General features: G+C 45.7%; 1 protein-coding gene across 1 annotated transcript in view; it reads left to right on the top strand.

The window, feature by feature from the left end:
• Nucleotides 1–24,309, top strand: part of GTF2A1L (general transcription factor IIA subunit 1 like) — an 871,572-nt gene that overhangs the window by 287,487 nt on the left and 559,776 nt on the right. The window contains exon 5 of the mRNA XM_086927762.1: nt 10,721–11,280. Coding sequence (XP_086783888.1) covers nt 10,721–11,280 — 560 coding nt within the window. The remainder of the gene's footprint in view (nt 1–10,720; nt 11,281–24,309) is intronic.

The raw sequence follows: 24,309 nt of genomic DNA, 5'->3' as shown, positions 1-24,309 counted from the left end.
TTGCAGACCCAGAAGACCTTCCCGTCGACGACGGCTTCGTCGACGACCGCCTCGTCGACGACCGCCTCGTCGACGACGACCTCGTCGACGATGGAAAAATCGGATAAACATGTTTTTTCGCGGAAAAGGACTCAGATCACGCCAGAGATGACGTCTCCTCGCCAGGTTCAGAGGTTACCACCAACCCTTCTATTGGACGATGACTCTGAGGAAGAGACTTTCAGTGAATTTGGGCAGGCCTATAGCCCTTCTGACCTTCAGGTTAAGGTGCAGGAATTTAGCTCTGAAGAGGAGCAGATGGAACGACAGCACTATGCTCCAGAACATTATTATGAGGAGGAAGGCACTGCGACCAGGCACATGCCTCCACAACAACCTATGCGTCAGTTACCTGAGGGTATGGTGGCAATACCATCCACTTTAGTGGCGGATTTACAACTTATGTTGCGGGACTACAAGCAACGTTTCCCGGCGCCTTCGGAAGCCCAACAAGTGCGCCCCCCGACACCTCCGCCTCAGACATTACGTCCTGTGGCAGACCATTCTCTGCCCCCAAGAGAGCGTGCCACTGCGCTGGAAGTGCGCCCTCAAGAGGTATTACAGGTGCAAGATACTGATGATGATGACGCTGCGTCTTCAGATGCAGACCAGCAAGCGGATCCTGATCAAGATCACCAGGCGCAATGGAATACTGCTGACCCTATAGATCCGGACAACGCCGACCCGGATAATATTACTTCGCCTCCAGCGGACGTTGGAGGATTTCACAACTTAATGGACAGGGCATCCAAAAGATTTGGTCTTCCAGTGACCACGGTTCAATCGGATTGCTTTTTGTATGACTTTAAGGAACCATTCAGAAAGTCAGTGAGGTCCATTCCAATCATTGAACATGTCTGGTCTGAGGGCTTGAAGGCTATGCATAATCCGGCCACAGTCCTCCCGGTACTTCCGAGACTAGAAAAGAAGTATAAGGCACCGGATGGCAGTCCGGCATGTTTACTTGGCCAACCGAAACCGGATTCGGTCATTTCGCAGGCTGCCCAGAGCAAGTCCAAGAATCCTTCTACGCCGATGACTACGCCGCCGGATAAGGAGGGCAGGCGCCTAGACAATGTGGGCAAGAGATTTTCAGCTATGGCCAGTCTCCTGGTTAGGGCAGCCAATGCCTTAGCGATTCTGGGACGCTATGATCGACAAATGTGGTGCGATCTTGCTCCATTTGTGGACGAACTGCAGGATTCGTCTAAGGAGGAGGTGAAGAAGATTTTGCTCGAAGGCGAACGGGCCTCTTCGGAGGTCATTGATGTGGCAATGGATATTGCAATACCGCATTCCGAGCACTAGCCGGCTCGGCGGTTCTGCGACGCCAAGGCTGGTTGAAGGCCACATGGTTCAGGCAGGAGGTGCAGAATAAGATCTTGGATCTGCCATATGACGGTGAGATGCTATTTGGCAAGCACGTCGATGAGGCCCTGCAAGGAATCAAAAAGGACACGGATACAGCTAAGTCCTTGGGTACATTGCAGTATCGTAAGGTGCCCTTCAGAGGAGCTAGAGGTAGAGGTTTTTCTTCTTATCGTGGAGGCAATCAAAATCGCTATTCCTCTGGATCTCAGTCTAGCCAGACGTATAAGCCACAGTACTCTCAGAGGGGTTCTTTCTCTCGCCAGCAGCCTAAAGGACGTCAGGGGCAGCAAAGGAGAGACAACACCAGGAAACAATAGCGGCCAGGTGGCTCTTTCCACTGTTCCTGTTCCCTCATTCACATCTGTGGGGGGCAGGATTTCCCATTGCCTACACAACTGGATGATTATTACATCGGATCAGTGGGTCCTCCAGATTGTCAGAGAAGGACACACATTGGAGTTTCAAGACCTTCCTCCAACAAGAGCGCCGGATGCCTTCCCTCCAAAACATCTCAGGCTCCTTCATCTCGAAGCCCACCAACTTTTCACCAAGGGGGCGGTAGAGCCTGTACCCCTTTCGCAGAAGGGGAAAGGGTTCTATTCCAGGTTCTTCCTGGTTCGGAAGACAAAGGACAAATGGCGTCCAATTTTAGATCTACGGCAGCTCAACACTTATCTCGTGAAGTTGTCCTTCAGGATGGTCACTCTTCAGGACATCCTTCGTCTGCTCAATCCGGGGGATTGTATGGCGACCCTCGATTTGGAGGATGCCTACTTCCACGTTCCTATTCATCCAGCTCACAGGCAATATCTGCGATTTACAGTGGGCAAGAGTCACTTTCAATTCAAGGTTCTGCCATTTGGTCTCCGGTCCGCTCCACGGATCTTCACAAAGGTTCTAGCTCCCGTGGCAGCTTTTCTCAGAAAACAAGCTATTCAGGTGTTTCCATACCTGGACGATTGGCTGCTGAAAGCTCCATCTGTTCAAGAAGCGTCCAGTGCAGTCCGGACATGCAAGGATCTGTTCGAGCGGCTAGGTCTTCGACTCAACAGAGAGAAATCGGTTCTATACCCATCCAGATCAGCAAGGTTCCTAGGAGCCATCCTGAACACGAACAGCTGCTTAGCCCTTCCATCGGAGGAACGCCAGACCAAACTAATGTGTTCAGCTCGTCTTCTCCAATCTCGAAAGACACTGACAGTTCGCAAGTACAAATCACTTCTCGGATCGATTTCATCTTGCATTCCTTTAGTTCCGCACTGCAGGCTCAGGATGCGTCCACTACAGGAGCAACTGGACAGACAGTGGCGGCAGGTCACAGGATCCTTCGACGACAAGGTGGTCGTTACCAAAGAAATGAGAAAAGCAAGCAGCTGGTGGCTGGAAAAAGGCAATCTTTCCAAGGGATTATCGTTCCTCCTGCCTCCTTCTCCCCTGATTGTAACAACGGACGCTTCCATGGAAGGATGGGGAGCGGTCCTCCAGGAGCTAAAGGTCAGCGGTCACTGGAGTCCAGGGCAACGCAAGTTCCATATCAACCTCCTGGAACTTCTCGCTATCCGCTTGGCTCTTCAAGCTTTTCTTCCAAGGGTGCAAAACAGGGCAGTGCTGGTTCGTACGGACAACACTACGGCCATGCACTACATAAACAAACAGGGTGGCACAAGATCCTCCACCCTCTCCAAGGAAGCCCAAACGCTTTGGAATTGGTTAATACAGAACAACGTCTCCCTCTCAGCGGAACATCTAGCGGGGACACTCAATGTCAAGGCGGACGCTTTGAGTCGTCAGAGGACAGTCTCTCACGAGTGGGAACTGGATCAGACCGTTCTGGAGGAACTCTTTGCTCGATGGGGGACACCATCCATCGACCTGTTTGCGACTCCCCAGAACGCCAAATGCCGGTCCTTCGCAAGCAGGGTTCACCATCGGGAATCCTTGGGGAATGCGCTTTTGATTGCCTGGTCAGGCGCCTTTGTTTACGCCTTTCCTCCCATTCCACTGATTCCGAAGTTGATCAGCAAACTCCAGGTGGAACCATGCAGGATGATTCTGATCGCTCCGGCATGGCCCAGACAAGTTTGGTACTCGGAGCTTCTTCTCCTCTCCCAGGACCAGCCAGTTCTCCTACATCCTGTTCCAACTTTGCTAACAATGTCTCAAGGTCAGGTTCTACATCCGGACTTGCAGTCACTGAGATTGACAGCGTGGCTCCTGAGTTCAGAGAGTTCCAGGGTTTAGATCTCTCAAGGGAATGTAGAGACATTCTGGCTCAGGCTCGAGCCCCTAGTACCAACAAGGCCTATCGAGCCAAATGGAAGAGATTCTGTGTTTGGTGCCAGAAGGAAGGTTTACACCCGTATACTTCTTCTCCACACAAGCTCTTGCCTTACATTCTTTCATTGGCGAAATCGGGATTGGCTCCATCATCGATAAAGGTCCATCTGGCAGCTATCTCTAGATTCCGACGTTCATCTTCAGGGCCTTCCCTATGGTCGGCAAGGATTGTCAAACAATTCCTGAAAGGTTTATTCAGGGTCTTCCCTCCAGTCCGGCCACCTCCTCCGACCTGGCACTTGAATCTGGTTTTGTCATCCCTCATGAAAGCCCCTTTTGAACCGGTGCATAAGTCTGACCTTAAGTTTCTTTCCTGGAAAGTGGCTCTTCTCTTGGCCCTGACATCGGCTCGCAGAGTAAGTGAGATCCAGGCTTTCACGATTGAGGAACCATTTCTCCAGTTTAAAAATAATGTGCTGATTCTACGGACGAATCCTAAATTTATCCCGAAAGTTCCTTCGGAATTCCACCTGAATGAACCCGTGGTCTTGAAACCATTTTTTCCAAAGCCTTCTTCACCTGCGGAAAGAACTCTGCACTCTCTGGACATTCACAGATGCCTGAAATTCTACCTGGAGCGAACGAAGCAGTTCAGGAAATCTTCACAGCTTTTTGTTTCCTTCAGTGCTCCACGCAAAGGTTGTGCAGTTTCTAAGGCTTGTATTTCCCGTTGGATTTCCAGTGCTATACAATTTTGTCACCAGGCGGCTGGGAAACCTCTACAGCGAGCAGTTCGTGCTCATTCTACCAGATCCATGGCTTCCTCTGCGGCGTTATTCGCAGGTGTCCCTCTCAAGGACATTTGCAGGGCAGCAACGTGGAGCAGTGTCCACACCTTTACCCGCCACTATTGTCTGGATTCTTCTGTGAAGGAGGATGCAGCAGTGGGCCAAGCAGTCCTGAGGAATCTTTTCCAATAAGTCGGTGAGCTTTCCTTCTATCCCGCCTTCCTATTGCATATTTTGTATACTGCATTATTGTCATATTTCATGATCCTATGTGTTCTGCTGTTGTTTACAGATATGTGTCACATTTTCAGGTTCAGGTATGGCAAAATATGTTTTTCTTTACTGCTAGTTACTCTGATACAAAGCATGGGAATCTATGAAAGTTCCAATACTGGGGCAAGAAAACAAGTTACTTACCTGTAACTTTGGTTCCCCAGTATTGGTAACTTTCATAGATTCCCATGCGCCCACCCGCCTCCCCTGGGAAAGCTCACTCTTCTGATCTTGGTGGATAGCTGTATACAACGGCTTCGAAAATCTGAGGCTCTGAGCTTCTCTCAGGAAGGTTCTATGGGGTGAGGCTGCTCTGATTGGCTGCTGCAGAAATTTGGTCTCTTTTACAAAAAGAGGTGGATAAGCTACAAAATGAGATGAGGCCTAGGCCTATTTTTCACTTTGTGCTTACTACTATAGTTTTTTACTAATTACCGAGGCTCCCATTCCGACGACGGGGAATGATACAAAGCATGGGAATCTATGAAAGTTACCAATACTGGGGAACCAAAGTTACAGGTAAGTAACTTGTTTTCTTCAGCCTTCTTGAGGCTTCCTGATCAGCCTTCTCTCTTTAAGTCCCCTGTTGTAAATAGGTACTTGAAAGGCATTACTGAAATGTTTTCTCCTGTTCCCTTCGTAATGCCTCAGTGGGACTTGAATCTGATGTTAACCTATCTGATGTGTCCTCGTTTTGAGCTACTCCACCACCGTCCTCTTAGTCTTCTGACTCTCAAAGCTGCTTTCCTGGTTGCCATCACTTCTGCCAGAACAGTGAGCTCCAGGCTCTTTCTTCTAAATCTCCCTTCCTCTCTGTCCATCCGGACAAAGTTGTTCTGAGGACTCGTCCTTCTTTTCTACTCAAGGTTGTTACTGCCTTTCACATCGGCCTGACCATTACCATGCCCACCTTCTTTCCGCCTCCGCATCCTTCGAAAGAGAAAGAGAGGCTCCACCGTCTGGTCCCAAAACGTGCGCTTTGCTTTTACCTTAACCGCACACAACCATTCCGGGTGGACGACCAACTTTTTGTTGCCTATTTGGGCGCTAAGAAGGGACGGGCGGTGCACAAACGGACCATCTCTCGGTGGGTCGTTTTGTGCATCAAGGTCTGTTATTCCTTGGCTAAAAAGGATCCTCCTGAGGGGCTGCGAGCCCATTCCACTCTGGCCACGGCGGCTACTACTGCCCTCGAACGGGGAGTTCCTTTGCAGGACATTTGTCAGGCAGCTATGTGGGCCTCGCTGCACACGTTTGCCAAGCACTACTGCCTCGACAGCCAAGTCCGTAAGGATGGCTTCTTTGGCCGTTCGGTTCTCCAGGACTCTCTGGTGTGATCTTTGTTCGCAGACCCATCACCAGGGTTGGTATCGCTGGGGTATCTATTCTAAGGTAAGGAATCTAACTAACGTGTTTCTTTCAGATGCACAAGTTACTTACCTTTGGTAACAATATATCTGTAAGAAACATTATTTAGATACCTTACCGCCCCACCCATCCTCCCCGTTTCTGCGAACGGATATCTAGGGTTAAGGACATGCCTTTCAGGGCCCTTGTTTCACGGCACCAGTGTCGGTTTCTTGCATGGCTCTGCGTTCCTGGCGCGGAAAGCTATGTACAGAACCAACGTCAGCGCGCGAGGGCAGCGTCTAAGTACTCTGACGCGGAGCCGCAGACGACGCCTACTGACGTGCAGGGGTACTGCTGATGAAAACTTTCTGGATTCAGGCGCCTGGGGGTTATTCTAAGGTAAGGAATCTAACTAACTAATGTTTCTTAAAGATATATTGTTTCCGAAGGTAAGTAACTTGTGCTTTAGGTCAAATGTTTGCATTACTGCGATCCATCTGTAAAATATTTCCAATCTGCCTGTGACTGTATGCAAAATAAATAGTCAGGCCTGATCTCTTCACAATTGAATGATGCCAACTGCCTATACCTGGGCATTCCTGCTTTACTTCTGAAGAGATTGCAGATAGACCAAAATGTGATGACTCATGCAATCCGTAATAATTTTTTGAGGACAACTCTTACAGCCTTATTCATGAAGCCGAAATCGGCTCGCAAAGGGCCAGATTCTCAGAATCTGACCCTTTGCGAGTGCGATTTTTGCATTTGGGATTCATCATCCCAAATGCAAAAATCGCTAATTGCGATCTCGCAATTTTGCGAGGAATTACATTTAAGGAATCTCTATTTGAGATTCCTTAAATGCAATTCATCATCCAATTTTGTTTTGCGAATTCACAATTTCTGGCCGCAATTTACCGCTAGGGCAGACCTCGTGGTAAATTGCGAAAACTCAGAAAAATGCTTTTAAATGCATTTTTCTGAGTTGCATGTTACACATACACATGTCCTTTGGACATGTGTGTGTACAACACCTGTGTAATATTTCATTTGAGGGGTGCTACAGGGTGTCCTTTGGACACCCCTGGCACCCTTCAAATCGCTATCTTATTTGCGATTAGCTAATTGCTAATCGCAAATAAGGAATACTCCCCATTCATTCCTATAGGCCTTTAGGCCCATAGGAATGAATGGCGAGTTATTCCTTATTTGCGATTAGCAATTTGCTAATCGCAAATAAGGATTATGTAGGAATCGCATTTCTTTATGCAATTTCTACATGAATCCCGTTTTGCGAGTCCTTAATAGCGATTCGCTATGAATCGCTATTAGGGGTTCGCAAAACGGGAGAATGATGAATCAGGCTGTTAGACGTTTCTTCCATATGTTACACAGGATGCCAGTTCTTCCGATATGTGATTCCAAAGCTCTCTGCCTGGTCTATACAAACCCATTGTTAGATCTGGGGGTCTCTAGTTGGCAATGGTTATCACCTTTTTTTTCTAAGTCAGGATAAGGGATTACACTCCTTAATAACCCCTGCTTCACCCCCTTGGTAGCTTGGCACGAGCAGACAGGCTTATCTCAGAGGCAGTGTGTGAAGCATTTGTGAATATACACAGTATTACAGTGAAAACACTACAGATGGACACAACACAGGTTTTATAAAAAATAAGTATTCTTTATATAGACTCAAACACAAGACCTCAAACAACAAAAATCCACAATACTACACTTAAGATTACTTAAAAGATGATTAAAGTCTCTTAGTTCAAGTTGTTGGTAAATGCAACAAAGTTTTCAACAAAGTACCTGGTTGCGTAACGCAAAGTGAACAAAAGGCTTGCAAAAGGGGAGATGTGTCGGTCTGGGACCCGGGGGAACGGTTGCGTCCTTCCTCAATGCTTGCGCAGAGTAGGGGACTCGTCATGAGCCTTACCGGTGCGGAGGTGATGCGTAGATTCTCGGCCTGCGGGCCCGTTGCGATGCTCAAGATGGCGCCTTGATGCGATACGATGATCCGGTTGCGATGCGAGAAGATGGCGCCCTTGATGCGGCGATGCGATGACGCCCTGGCAGCCTTGCGACAACTCTGTACTTTGGAGCCGTGACAGGCCTTGCCACACGCTTCTCCGGTGATGCGATGGCGACTCTCTCAAAGGCGTCACGCTTCTCCGGGGATGCAACAGCAGGTAGCTTCAATGAACACACGCTTCCAGGGAGATGCAACGAAGGCTCGCTTCTCCGGCATTGCGATGATTTTAGCTGCGGCTGAGACACGCTTCTTCTCGATGCGTCGCGCTTCCAGCGGTACGCAAGTGACTGGAGTCAGAATTCCCAGCAAGGAAATTCAGGCGAGAGCTGGAGGTGAAGTCTTTTGTCCCTGAGACTTCAGCAGGAGGCAAGCACAGTTCAAGCCCCTGGAGAATATTCTGTAGATGAAAGTCCTTACAAAGCTCCTTCTCCTTTCCCTTGGCAATGAAGCAACCACTGTAGGCCAACTCGGCAGACAGCACACTGGCAGAGGGGCAGTACAACTCCTGCAGCTTCCTTGGTTCTTCTCCTTGGCAGAAAGGTTTCTTGTCCAGAATGGGTCTAATTTTTTGGGATCAGGGTCCCAATATTTATACCCCAAAATCCTTTGTTCTCTGAAGGCAGAGAGACCTCTGCCTAGTTCAAACCAGTTCCCGAGCACTTTATTTACATGACTCTTCTTCCTTTCACTGTGCAGGGCAGAGACATCAGCCGCCCCACAGGAGGTGGAGCCAGCACAGGGGAGGGAAGATACAGCTCTGGAGCCCTCTGTTGACATGATTTCTCCTCTCCCTTCACAGTGCAGGGCAGAGACATCAGTCAAGCCTCAGGAGGTGGAGGCAGCATTGTAGAGGGAAGGCCCAGCCCTATTCAGGTCCCAGGTACAACTCCTCCCTCCCATCTAGATGCAGATCGCTCTATTCACCACTGGGCTGCCCCAGCCTGTCTCCTGGAATTCCCCAGCCCTGACACTCACAAACCCAGACAAGGAATACACAACCCAGCAGAGGCAGGCTCAAATGGTTAGGCAAGCAAATACCTACTTTCTTAAAGTGGTATTTGCAAACACAGAATATTAAAATGAACGTTACTAAAAGATGTATTTTATTATTCTGAGTTCAGGCATACTAAATTCGAATTTCTACCATTTTCCCTTAGTCAGTTAGGATTATAAGGATGTAATAATATAACTGCCCATTCTGGTCTATGAAAACAGGTAGCCTTCAATAGTGAAAAATGAAAATGGCTGTAATTCACTATTATAATATGCTCCATTCATCAGAGCATGACCTACCTTATACTTACAATGCACCCTGCCCTTGGACCTACCATAGGTGTGTCTAAAATGAAGCAAAGGGAAGGTTTAGGGACTGGCAAGTGGGTGCACTTGGCCATGTCGATATGGTAGTGCTAGACTGCACACAGGCCTTGCAATGGCAGGCCTGAGACACACTTTACAAGCTGCTTCTGTGGGTGGCACAACCAGTGCTGAAAGCCCACCAGCAGCATTTGATTTACAAGCCCTGGGCACACATGGTGCACTATACTAGGGTCTGACAGGCTGTTAGATCTGGGGGTCTCTAGTTGGCAATGGTGTTCACCTTTGTCCAAATAGAGACCCCCAGATCTAACAGCCATCAAGGGCATTGGTCCGATTTATCTATCCAGTAAAGTCTTGCCTTTATAGGCCAGCATTTGGCATGAACTCCTCTGGCTCTATATATCTACAGGTACTGAAGCTAGGGAGAAGCTGAATTGAGGGCCACTCCTTCCGCTATTGCACTGCCAAGCTGTGGAATTCTCTCCCTCTCTTCTTGAGGTCTGTATCCAATAACCCTGCATTAACAAAGTACTTGAAAACCTGGCTTTTTCAGCAGTCCTAATTTCCTTCTGCTCACCTTTTGGATCTTTGCTCCAGGACACCTCTTTTTCAGAGTACCATGTGTTTTTATTTATATATTTTCAGAAGTAAGAAGAAGATAGGTCTAAGGTCTTGAACTTTTTTGGTGTTGGTACATCAGCCTGATACTCCATATTTTCTATTCTGTTGCTGTAAAATCTACCCAGATATTATGAGCTCACATTTTGGAGAATGGTCAATTGACCTTGATGGTGACTCTTGCAGCCTGCAGGGTGTTACCTGTTTGCATTATCTTCCTACCTACTCCACCAGACGAGTAGGTTGTCTATTTAGGAGACTGTTCTATCTCTTTCCGAAACACTTGATATTTGTTGTTTTGTCTATCAGTGTCCCTCCTTGTGAATTCTTTAATTGCAATGAATAGGATCTATTTTACATCTGCAAAGTGCTATCACTGATTACTTTTTCAGCTTAATAATTTATCCCACATAGTTATTCTATTCTTTTTGTCACTACAGGCATTGCTTCTGCATTGTCAGGATTCGAGTTAGAGCCACTCATGATCGCATTGTTAGACCCTATTTGAAAGACTCTGGAAAGTAATCTTTTGCAGTGCAGCTTCTCAAATACCTTTACAAAATTATCGATATCCACTATGTTTGATTTTAATTGCCTTTGTTTGAAATGAGTTGTTTTATGTTTTAAGCTGTAATTGTTTTCGTTTTAGGACACATGTATAAGGTAAATGTGCCAGTAATGGTGACCCAAACTCCTGGAGGTCCAAGAATTCTCCAGCACCAGCAATTATTTCAACATCTGGGAGCATCGTCTTTTCAGACTGCTATTACACAGCCAAATTCTACTTCTGAACTTGGCCCACGAAAGCCACTGCAACAGGAACCTTTCCACCGCTTAGCTAATGACCTACAGTTTCAACCACAGAAAGACATAGCAAATGACCGTATTTTGGAAAATTCAACAGTTGATCAACTCAAGCACCAATATCCTGGTTTTAAGCTACATAATCCAATGAATGCGAATCTTGGCAAAGAGAATTGTGCATTGGAAGAACCCAGTCTTTTGAATGCCCACCCAGCACTGTCTAAACTGCCTGAATTATCTTTGGGTGTTGAAACTGAACGGGAAAGTAATGGTCTAAGTAGTCCATGTGAATCCATCCAAGAGCACTTAAATGAAGCACCTGATAATACTGTTGAGTTGATAGTAGTAGGTGAAAGTGGATCTCTGAGCAGGCAAAGCATCTCATCATCTCTGCCAGCAGAAGAGGTATGGCTAAATTGTTAATATGGTGCTAACAGGCATTGTGAAACGTGATGCTCATCAATCAAATGTAATTGGTATGAACCGAAACAGGAAACCTATATTTATTGAAGTGCTTTTTTTATCTTGCCTATGCTTGAATGTATTGATCTGGCATGAAGTATTTTAGTTTATTGGTAATATGTTGCATCCTTCTACCTGCGCATCTATATTTTTCAACACCCAGCCTCATAATATTTACTTAGTTCTGTTTCACATGGGTCGCCCTTTAGCCTGACTGGTTAGGTACCGTGCCACATCAAAAGTGGAATTACCCTTTTGGAAAAGATGCATAAAAGGAAAGGTCCAAGTGTAGAGGTTGATTTAAATGCACCTAGCCCCACCCCTACCACCAGTCCCCAACATAAGACTCCTTATTACCTTTTTTTCTGCTATAACAGAATCTTCTCTATTGCATATCTATATTTTCCACCTAATATGTTACATTCTCTCTTCACAATCTTAGTTCCTTTTAGTGCAGAATATTTTTACAAAAACTGTTTGAAAATTATTGATTTTTAAAATATAAGACGAACAAAATGCAATATGAGGAAAGGAAGGAAATAGGCCAACAGTAACCTTATTACAACATTTGATTAATAGTTTCTTATGGTATGGGTATTCAAAGCCCATTTGGAGGAAAATGAGGCAAAACCTTCACCCTCTTAAGGAATATTAAATCAACACCTCCTAGAAAAAAAGAAGCTGTATAAGTCTTAAGAATATAGGTCCATATATGATTTCCAGATGACGTCAGAGGATGGTACAAGGATTGGATCTTCAAGGTTAATCTGGCCTGACTTGGCATAGATACTAACTGGTCACCAATTGAGGGTGTATATGCATATTTTGAGGGACAGGCAAGATGAAAATATATAACAAATATTACGAATTGATACTGAATTTGATTCTTCAAGAACTTCAAATCTAAATCATAATGCAACGATACATTGTTTTGTACCCAATTTTATATATACACATGTATTCTTTGGTGTCTATAATATATTCAAGTCAATCGACGCTGTTTTAAGATGTGCAGCATAATCCTTTAAAAGAAACTAGTTTGAAGTTTTTACCAACATGTGTTTCACCCTATGAAGGTGAGTGAACCTAGGGTCTTTCAAGGCTGAAAAAGGAAGACCATCTATGCATATAAGAAAATAACGACAATACACATTACAGAAAGAAAAATGTTTACAGGATTGAGTAAGTATCTCAAACAATAAGCAGGTTGAAACACTTAGTGAGGCACTCTGTGAAACACTGTAACCGTGTACTGAAAGAGTATTCTAAATTACTGTGATGCACTCGTGTAGATGTATGGTTAAAATAAAAACCAATCAAAATAGGACATTTTCTTGTTTAAGTAAGATCAATCGATGAAACGTGATGTACTAGCAAGTCTCCAGAAGGAACATTACATTATTCAATAGCCAGGCTAGTAATGAAGTATGCAAACTGAGTTGAATCTTGAGAGCCCAATTGCTCTCTGATGGGGAAAAAAGTCATGCAACTGGCCCTGGGGAGGTCAGCAAAAAGCGCATTTTTTAGAGAACGGACTAATACTTCATTTAGTAACAATTCTCTAGAGACTGGGGGCGCACACTCAAAGAAAGCCGATAATGCGTGAGAATTTCTTGTCGAAGTAGTTTTGTGTATATGTGTTCATTGACCTGGAGGAAGAGGAAATGCTTTGGTAAGGTTTGCATATTTCCACTTTGCCAGGATCTAACACTTAAAACTCAGTTTGCTGTACAAGCAGATTTTACTTTGTGCCTATCTAAGAGAAACATCTAGCCGCAGATTCCTTAACTTAGAATTTCCCCAGGCTCTAGTCTGCATCCAGAGATTTTTCAGCAGTACTTTTGCAAACCTAGAGATGGCGCTGTACGGCTCTGTAGTGACAGCGTCTAAGGATATGACGTCAGTGGAGCCACATAAGTCCCCTCCGGCACACCAACGTCAGTTGTCTTCTTTTCTGTGGTGATACCTGGATCCAGGAAAAGCAGTTCCTCAGACCTCTTTATTTTTTGGGCCTTCTCGATGCCTTTCGCTTCTGGGACAGTGTGCCGATGCCTTCGGGCTTTAAAACTTGCGAGACCTGTACGCGTCATATGTCGGTGACGGATCCGCATACCATTTGCATGTGGTGCTTGGGCGAGCATCACGACTCTGAGGAGTGAGACGCTTGTAAGTGGCTGAAGCCCAAGTCGTTACGGGAACGTTGAATGAAGTTTCTGTCGGCTCGGCTGTCCCGTTCGAAGTCCAAGCAGCGCCGATATCGATCCCGTTCTAAGGCTCCTGCCCTGGGCAGGTCGCGGAGCTGTTCCGTGGGCATCGCTTGGTAACTTCGATGCGATTTACCTTATTTCGACAAAGTCAATGAGGCCTTTGGCCTCACGAAGGCCGAGCGCTGGTGCCAGTTCCTCCTGGTCCGTACATGAGGCAGTTGTACATGAGTTGACTCCCAGTTTTCTGCCATATCCTGGTTAGGGAACGACTATGGCCTAAATGGAAGTATATTTCCAAGCTTTACAAGCCCTTTTTGGGTCAACACCTCTCCCTGGTGTGCCTTTGGGCCTCTCAGAGGTGGAAGGTATTCTGATCGGTAGTTCGCCACCAGGAGTTGCTAAGATGTTGGGAAACAGCCCGGTGTGGCTTCCTGTTATGACGTCGGTGGCGTCCGCAGAAGGGGACTTGTCACCACCTCGAAGCTGTGTGACGCCGAAGGCACCTTAGTAGTGGACGTCTTTAGGTTGCCATCTTGTCGCTGTTCTGTGGAGACACCCTTAGTGACGGACGTCGAAACAATGCCGTTTCAACGATGGTCAGCATCGGAGACGCAGTTTATTGCCACTGAAGCTTCTGCTCCATCTTCTCTCCAAATTGAGGATGAGTCCACTGTGGTTGCCATTTCCCCAGTGTTGCAGGAAGAGTCTGCAGATAATGCTGGGGTTGAAAGCTTTGAGGCTTTTGGCCAGCCTCAGGCAGGAGGTTTTTGGGCTTTTGGGGGGGGATGTTTGTTTTCAACCGTCCCCTACCTACAATTTACTTTCACCTCCTAGAATAGCGACAGAGGCTAGTGCAGAATTTGCTGGGGTCATTGCTAGGGCTGCTGAAATGTTAGTTGCATCATCCTGTGGTGACTCTGCCCTCTGACCCCTTGTTGGATTTGCTCCATTACATAATGTGTATTTGTTAAAGCACACATATCAACCAAGCTATGGTCTCAAGGCGCTGAATAACAGATGTTTATTGTTACCCAACTCAATGGTACTCATGTTATCGACCTCAGATTGATGAAAGGCTGAGTGGACCCACCAGGATTTAAACCAGTGACCATGAGGTCGAACACAGGCCCCTAGAGTGGGTGCATTCCACTAAGGAATAAGCAGTCTTCACGTGGACAGGGACATAAATGCAGGCTCCACTTGCACCCGGAGGCTTCCACCCTGTCAGCTGTGTTAGTAGGGGTCCCATTTCTTAAAGACAACATAAACAAGACACCTGTTGAACTGATTTGCAAAAGTACATGTTGGTGCTCAAGGTTGCTGGGTGATGGAGTTAAAGCAGCATAACACATTTTTATGGCTAGGCGAATGGGGTGGGTTGGACAGGGTGTAAAGCCAGTTAGGAGATTGCATCTTCGTCAACTTTAACCAGGCTAATGTAGCTATTGTTTAAAGAGCATGGTAAATTTGGTTTGGGTGAGATTAAAGCGCTTCCGCTGGGATTGTTTTATCGCCCACCTGTGAGAAATCTAGCTGAGAATTCTATTTCTCTGCGTGGTTATCTCCCAACAAGGACTCACATAGGGCTGGGTACCACGCGCTGGCTAAGACAGAATAGCTTGCCCAATCAGACCAAACCCCACCCTACAAGTCTGTCAACATTTGGGGCAGTCCCAGGTCTTAGACCACCAGGGAACACATTAGAATTGGCCAATAGATTTGCCCCTCTGAGCCAGTTATCTGCCAACGATTGACTATTAACTCATACCCCTACACTGGTTCAGACTCGACCCGACTAGCTTGTGTACCCCTATAAGGGCAGCAGAAAGAGGGACAGAAATTTTTAATATTTTATTTTGGAATTTAGCAGGTCTCAAGAACTAGTGTGATGACCCCGAGTGGCTTAGCTTGGTGAGGAAATATGAAATCTTGGGATTGCAAGAAATTTGGGAGTCTGAAAACTTAATTTGGTTGGACGGGTACACAACTTATATGGAGGCAGCGCAACAGTCGGTTGCAGGCTGCTCGAGGGGCGCCTATTAACATTGATTTCTTTAAAAGTGAGGGGCAGTCTCCATAAACTGTACACAGGGTCTGCAAATTGTTTAGCGGATGAGATTAACCCTGCACATGCCGAGAAGATAATTGTCCTTAACTTCTATAATTCGTTCGAAAAGGCATCTACAAATGAACACTTATGAAGCCTAAATCTTTACTTTACTTTATCAATCTTTATTTCAAAGATGAACTTCATAAAAGATACATACAATACAAGTTTAAAGCCTTGGTAAAAATGGACTTAAAAGTTTAAAATGCTAATGGTTTAAACATCAGGAACACGAGAGTTCTAAGGTCAATCATGTACAAAGGGTCTTTCACCAGTCTAGTCGGAATTAGTGGGCCAGTTTCAGACACTGTCTTCTGTAGTGCCAGACGGCATTAAGATACTTAACTACAGCGAACACAATAAATTCCGACAGGTCAACTTTGAGAATTCTCAGGGCCTCCGTGCACTTTGTAAAGCCCAAGTTCCTACAAATTGGTATAATCCACTTTTTCCGTGCCTCTCTGTATACTGGGCAAAAGAACATCAGATGCGGCTCTGTTTCATCTGTCACCCTGCATGCGGGGCATCGAGGGGATACCACCTCGTTCCATTTTGATGTAAAAGTACAGATTGGGAGAGACCCATGCCTCCATTGGAGATACAGCTTCCTTAGTAGCACAGGGTAGATTTTGTCAAGTGCCAATTCCAAACTGTAGTTATCCTTAATAGTTAAGAATGACTCCGTTAGTGTTCCCAAGTTGGGCCGGGCCAAAAGTGCCGCTCTTTTGTGTCCGTGATACACCTTGGCAATAGTCTTGTTCGAAGTCAAAGTGCAAACAGACAATGGATCCGTCCAGAGGGTGTGTAGTCCCAAGTCCTCCAAGCTTTTCCTCACGTATTTCAGCCACAGAATGTTCCCTGAATGGGGAATGCTGAGCACCTCCTGAAGCTCCTGCCTATAACTAATCAGTTCTGGCACCGCCCACAGCCTACGCCAGTAAATCAGGGGTCGCAGTGCCAGTTCTTCATCTAGTGGTCTAATTCCTAGATCCATTCTAAGTGGGACCAAGGGTGTACTGGGGGGTAGTCCTACTAAACACCTAATAAATCTATTCTCTTCCTTTAGTATTCCTTGGGATACAGCGTGCCCCCACAATTCGCTGCCATATGTGGCAGCACCGCTTGCCTGGGCCCTATAGATGTGTAGTGGGGGGCCTACCGGTTTAAGGGATGACCTGTTTTTCCCCATCAGTGTTAGTATCCCCCCGCATGTTGTGTCAGTTTCAGTGTCGCTTTCTCCTGGTGAGGGCCCCACGTCAACTTACCATTGAGTGTTATTCCCAGGTACTCAAACGTTTGGACCCTTTCCAGTGTGCTTGTCCCTATATGAGGGCTGAAGTTGAAACTTCGAGGAGGATTGAAAGCCATAAATTTCGTTTTCGAGGTATTAATTTCAAGGCCATGTTCCTTGCAGAATACTACGAAACCATCCAGGATGCGCTGGATCCCCTTGGGCGACTTGGAGAGCAACAGGGTATCATCAGCAAACATGATTGCTGGTACCCTGTTGCCTGCCTAAATCACTTTTTAGACCTATATAGGGGGAAGGAAGTTACCCAGTTTTTGATTATTTTACTAGGTGATTTTAATATTCATTTGTGCAGTAAAAAGTGCCAGGCCTTTGATGAATTCTGCCCAGGCAGTAACCTAGACACTCACTTCGAACATTCCTCTCAAGGGGGATATCTAGATGATGTTCTAGCTGACTTTGGGGTGGCATTCCCAATAACGGCAGAAGTTGGTGTGGGCATCCCTTCCTATAAAGGCAGGGGTATGTTTTCCACCACTGACCATATATTTGTCAACACGACTCTAATTTCCCTTGTCGCGGATAATGCTGCGCAATGGTCACATTATAGCGACCATAATCCTATTCATATCAGTTTAAGAGAGTGCCTAAAGGCTACAGATGTGGTGGAGATTAGGGCCTCAGACCCTATAATAAAAACTAGGCATCATGGTCGCAGATTGAAATGGGCCAAGGTGGTACCTGACCTTTTTTTTAAATGATTTGTTAAATATTGTAGGAAACGAGATCGCCATTTGTCAAGATAGTTCCCAGAGAGGAGTGGTGATTGCCTCAGCTTTTGATAGGATCTGTAAGCAGGTAGTCAGTGCTCTCTCCCTACCTAATAAAAATTGCAATAGTATAGAGAAGTAGAGAGGCGCACTCAATGAAGTCAATGTTCTAAGAGAGTCCAAAGAAAAGCGTAGATCTTCTGTTCTTATTCTAAATGTGTTCTTTATTTTCATATACAACGGCACAGCCAACGCGTTTCATTCCCATTCGTGCCTAGGGAATTTCATCAGGGCAAGTACAAAAAAGTCAGGTCCATGCGACAATCCTAGATGAGGTCACTCCTAGGAAGCTGATGTATAAGAATGATCACAGTAGACCAGGATGTATTCCTTAGGGGAAACTCCAAGGCGGAGGGGGGGGTCGGGGTGCTCGGTAGAGTAACCGGCTCGAAAAGTGGGTGTGATAGCCGGCTCGAAAAGTGGGTGTGATGCGTTAGTACGCAACAGTACCTATAGTGAGGTCTCCGTTCTCCGCCGCTCCTCCTCGTGGATGTTTGGACGCGCTAATAAAAATTGCATTCACAAGGAAGAGAGGTGGTTTGATCACAATTGCACAGCTGCCCATCAGAAATTATTATGTGCCCTGAAACAAACACAACAGGATAGAAATGTAATGGCAACGGCAAGGCCAGAGTGCAAGCGGGCACAGCATATACGCAGATTGGAAATTAAACAAGAAGCCTCGGATGAACTGTTTTCTGTTGAGGTGATTAAGAATAGTGCAACATTCTGGGATTTCATCAACAGACCTTTCTTCTCTGGTGTTTGGGGCAACATTGCTAAGTGCAATATTCCCAAAGAGTTCTGGTTTACTCCTTTTAAACATATGTATGGTGACCAGCGCGATCAGGCAACTACAGGGCCCACATGTTTTACTGCTGCATATAGCTTGAACTTCTCAGAACAAGAAGTGACTGCGGCAATAACCCAAATTACAAGCCATAAAGCTCTGGGGCCAGATGGGGGGTCCCTCTCGACCTCTTTAAGCTAGATATTCTTTTATGGGCAAAGATATTGGCCAATGTTTTAAATACGGTATGCCAACAGGGAATGCCAAAGTCCCGGTCCACATTGATTATTGTACCAGTTTTTAAAAAAAGGAGAGAGCGGGGAACCAAGGTGTTACAGGCCAATATCATTGATTGATTCTACGGTTAAGGTGTTGGGGAGAGTGGGTCGCAGCAAATTAACTGGATGGATTAATGAACGTGATGTCCTGTCAAACCATCAGTAGAGCTTTAGGAAAGGCAAGGCACTTTGGATCAGTGCCTCAACCTCTGTCTTTTAATAGGAAAATACACAATAGCCAAGAAAGGGACACAACCTCGCTTTCATGGATCTATCCTCAGCGTTTGACCGAGTAAATAGATCTAAGCACTGAAACCTGTTGTTAGCAATGGGCATGGATAAAAATATCGTTTACTTCTTGTCTGATCTGCACAGGGATCTCTCGGCAGTAGTAAGGTTTGACCAAAAGGGTAACTTAAGGTAGATATCATAAGAGGAGTCAGACAGGGCTGTATTCTGGCTCCCTTGCTATTTACCCTATATATCAATAAAATAGATTTGGTGTTGTGCGGAGCCGTTAAGGATATCCCTTGTGTGGGGAACCGACTGATCCCTGCATTACTTTATGCAGACGACGCTGCCAAATTGTCGTGCACAGCGGTGGGGCTCCAGCATTTGTTGACCTCCTTTGCCGGTTTTATGGGCTCTCTGGATCTAAATGGAACTTTTTCCAAATCACGCACTATGAATATGGGAATAAAGCCAAGTAAACTTAAAATGTTTGGTTGTGAGGGTAATGAAATAACTAGGGTCACTACATTCCCGTATGTAGGTGTTCTACTTGATGACAGGTGCTCATGGGCTCCGCAAAGGAGGGCGAATAGAAACACTATGGGAAGATCTACTGGTGTCGTACTTTATTTCGCCTGAAGGCTGGGTGCTAAACCTGTGCAGGCAATGTTAAATATATATAAATCTGAGTATTGCCATGCAAACTATGGTTTTGAAATCTGAGGCTATAAAAACTGTACAGAGCTCCAAATTGTGGAAAACAAATTTTTAAAAAGTTTGCTCCCAGTCCCCCCCCATTCCACACCTCAGTCATTACCCACTTCTTGATGGCTTATGCACGGTGTGGCTGATTTGATTAAAATGTCCCCTTTTCTCAAATGGATCTTGATCTGGTGTAACCCAGAATCAATGCTAAATCAAGAGCTCATTTGTGACTGTATTGCACAAGACGGGGCTAGCAGTATCCTATGGCTGAGTTATGTGAATAGCACAGGAAGTCAGAGTCAAAATCACTTTATTCGATTATTTTAAAATCATAAAAGTATGCTATACAAATACATTGGAATATCAAGAACAGTAATTAGTTAAAAAACAATTTAAAAGTTAAAAAGATTAAAATTCAGTATATACACAGTATTCAGTGGCGGTCGGTAGGGACTAATTGCTGATTTGAGGACATTTTTACAAACTTTACAAAATCCCATAAAATGATGATCTCAGCAGTTCTTTTAATACACTAATCATTTAAGTCAACTAGCACTGCTCAACATCTACATAATGTAAAGCTGAAATCGTCCGAAGTCTATTCTGTCTGGAACGAATAGAGGCAGTCAAAAAGTTTGCTACCCCGAACATGACTAGTGGAGACTCCATGAGTTGTAGATACAGCAAGGCAGGTTTTATCTGCTTAAACCCTTGGTTCTTTATTATTGGCTTAATGAATTTTTCCCTGCCAGTCTTAAAAAAGGGGCAAAAAAACACAAAATGCAGTAAGTCCTGGTCAGAGAAATCGTCACATTTACATGGTACATTCTCATGAGGTTTACACCACTTGTCATAAGTACCCAACAGAAAATGCACCTGATTAAAACGGAATTTTGTAAGAAGCCACCGATGGAATGGTTTCGTAACAGTCGTCAAATATGATTGAATAGACATTGACGTGATCAACATATAATGTGACCTTACAGTTGGCTTCATGATTTCACACGATTCCCTTTCCGCTTCTCGCTTTTTTATAAAGTGTGTTTTAACCCATTTAATATCTTCTCTTGTCAGGCTTTCAGGGTTGGTGTACAATTCAGGTCGACCCAGATAGCCTGCTGTAGATTTAATAAAAGCCAGCCACCGTATCTCTGCCACTTTGTCCCTCCCCATACAGTCCCTAATGATTTCATGATTTAGAGACAGATTGGGATTTAGCCAGGTTCTGATCCATGACAGAAGTGGGGCCATAGACAGGGTATCTCCAATGTACCCCAGCCCCAGTTCCATGTGTACTGCAAACGCTGGTGTAGATTGGGGGAGACCCATAAGGGATCGCAAGAATCTATTTTCCTCTCTCTGTATCAAGGCAGAATCTTTATAGCCCCATATCGAGGCCCCATACCTTGCAATGGCTAAGGTTTTGGCTCTATAGATGGTCAATATAGCCTCAGCTGGTTTCCCACCCAATCGCTTTGCAAAACCCAAAATATCAGCCGACGATCTTCTCACAGCCGCTACCTTGTTGGTGATTTGTGGTACCCAGGAACCTTTATCATCGAACACCACTCCTAGGTAGGTAAAAACTTTAACTCTCGAGATTGCTGAACCATTACAGGAGAGGGTTTTAATACTATTCTTACATTTCCCCACATGTGAATAGCACAGGAACTTTGCTAGGCACCCAGAGGTATTTGATAACCCAGAAATAATATGTCAAAAAGATCTGGTGTAGGCTAAGACCTCATTTTTACGCTTAGCGTCCGCAGAAAGAGAGGCCACAGAACTATTGAAACCTACTGTCCATGCTCACAAGATTTTTAAAACCTCTTATTTTATGGAGCCCTACTTGGACATAGTCACTAAGCCTCAACACTCTTTTCTCTTGACGAGACTGAGGTTCAACTTCCTTGATTCTCTTTTGGCTGAACCTTTGGGCTGGCGTAAGATGGAGGATCTGGGACCTTGCTCATGCGATAGTGTCTCAAGGCAAGATACCTTGCACTTTGTCCTGTTTTGCGACCACTATTTGCATATTCGCAAGTGTTTTATCTCCCAATCTTAAAGGACAAAGACTTTCTGCAGGTCAGACCAGCCCTAATATATCTGCAGATGCTGAATAGCCCTTGGAAAAATTTTAATATTGCTAGCTTTTTAGTAGCAGCAGTCAGAGCAAGGAAAAAAAGCAAATAATAAGAGAGTGGGGTTATGGGACTTTATTTTTTAAATGCACATCTATCTTCATCCCACATGGATTTTATATTGCATTGTTTTAATTTTTTAGAATGCTCTTCCTTATTCGATGTAGGTCCACTCTTTTTTTTTTACTGTGTAATTGTTTCTCCCCTTTATATCATGTATTTATATATCTTACCGTTTGTATTTTTAGAGATTTATTTTGTGGCAAACTTTGTTTTATGTGATGGGTATTTTAACATGCTTTTATCGTTTTGAATAACCGAATAAAGTGATTTTGACTGACTGACTGATACTAAGCCACAAAACCCAGCTTCCATCAAGGAGGCACTGAGGTTGAGCCTTTGATTCCTTTTGGGGAGTTGCTATTTAACTTTCTTCTGGGAACATGGGCAAGGCCAACATCAGGAGTCACTGTTGAGCGTGCCATTGCCCACCGTCATTGACCTGCTGCAGATGACCCTATTTGTCTTTTTCAACACCCTAAGGCTAGAGGGCTTGTTGTGCAGGGAGCTTCAGCTTTGCTGAATTTGAATGCTCCTGCCTTGCTTCCACCGAGCAGGAAGTCTCGGTGGGTGGAGACGTGTGGCAGACATTTGTTTGCGTACACTAGTTTGGCCTGAAGATCTTTAAACTCATCCCATGTGTTTGGAAGGGCTTCTTTTGCCCTCTGGGATTCTGTCGACCAACTACTCCCTTCTCTGAAGGACCTAGAATTGAACATTTTCAGCCAATGCAGGATGGTCGTAAAATCGACATATTCACCATCAGGTCGGCAACGGCACAGCAGATTCTGTAGGTAGATCTATGGCTAGATATGTAGCTCTGAGGAGGCATGCTTGGTTGCGTGGTTCTGGTTTCCCTGAGTATTTCCGCCTCCAGACTCACGACCTCATGGTTCCTAGCTCTCTTGGTCTCAGCTATCAAAGATAGGGCCTGTCCACGAATAACAGTTTTAAAGGCTTCCCACAGGGACACAGCGGATAAAACGGACCCCTTTTTCTCCAGAAAATAGTGCTCCAGGGTCTTTATCAGACTGTTACGAGTCTTGGGGTTACGCAGGTACCAAGGATTGATAGGGGCGATCCGCCCCGCAGCATGCACCCCAGTGTCCATACAAAGCCACAATGGAGAATGATCCGAAATGCCCCGGGCCAAGTGTCTAACCTCCCCGACCGAGGAAGACTGGGCAGCCAGCATAAGGATGTAATCAAGTCTGGAGAGACTCCCATGAGCCCCGGAGTGAAAGGTGTACTGACGTTGCGTTGGATGCATTAACCTCCAGCAATCCACCAGACCAAAGGTGTCCAAGAACCCACTGAGCCATGACTGGGAATTAGGAAGATCCCTGGGGGGGGGTGGCTATCCATATTGCCAGAGAGCACAGAATTAAAATCCCCACCCATAAGGAGAATACTATCAGGGAGCTCCAGCAGCACCCGGCCAATATCCGAGACGGTAGAGCTCTGGAGACCCGGGGGAATGTATACCGTGAGCAATGAAAGAGTCTTACCCTCCCACCTACCAGTGAGGCCTGCATAACGCCCCCTGTCATCGAGGATTATATTATCAATCTCCAGAGGGAGAGAAGACCGAACCAGAATACCCACCCCTCTGGAACCAGTGATGAACCCGTAGAGTGCAACCAAGCGATAGCCCCACCTGTTCATCGCATGACACATGTTTCCCACCAAATGCGTCTCCTGCAAGAATACCACATCAGGAGACAAGAGACGCAGATACTGCAGTACAACACCCCGTTTTATGCGATCACCCATTCCATTGACGTTCCATGATATTAACTTCAACCCACTACCCCCATCCCCACAAGTGATACATGAGTCACCCCACAAAGAGCAGGACACCTGACGCAGAGAAGAAACCAAAACGTCGCCTTGAGAAAGAAAAACACATACACCAACACCCCAACCAACCCCCCAACCAACTCCCGTTACAACTCCCCCCTCCCTGCACTCCTGCAGTAGACTAAAAAGCCACCCCAACATGCAGTGTGCCTGTCGCCCTAACATTCCCATTCTACAAAAAAACCCTGGAGGAGGAAAGAGGCCCGTCCCTCCCGCCACCCGGAAGGGAACAACAGTAAAACATACTATACAGAAGAAATAGAACCCAGAGGAGCAATGTATAGTATTCGGAGATTAGGGGCCAAAAGATCACTTCTGCAGAGGCTCACCACCCTCGGCACCACTGTGGTGCTCCGTCCGGTCGTTTCGGCCAGGCAGGGAATCCAGCCAGTCACTCACATTGTCCGGCCGATCAAAAAAGAATGTCCTGTCCTCGTATTCCACACAAAGCCTAGTAGGGAAAAGCATCGCGTACTTCAAGCCTAAGTCCCGGAGACGTCGTTTAACACCCTGA

The sequence above is a fragment of the Lissotriton vulgaris genome, chromosome 6 (genome assembly GCF_964263255.1).
Source record: "Lissotriton vulgaris chromosome 6, aLisVul1.2, whole genome shotgun sequence".
Taxonomy (NCBI): Eukaryota; Metazoa; Chordata; class Amphibia; order Caudata; family Salamandridae; genus Lissotriton; species Lissotriton vulgaris.
This window is presented reverse-complemented; position numbering and strand designations above follow the sequence as displayed.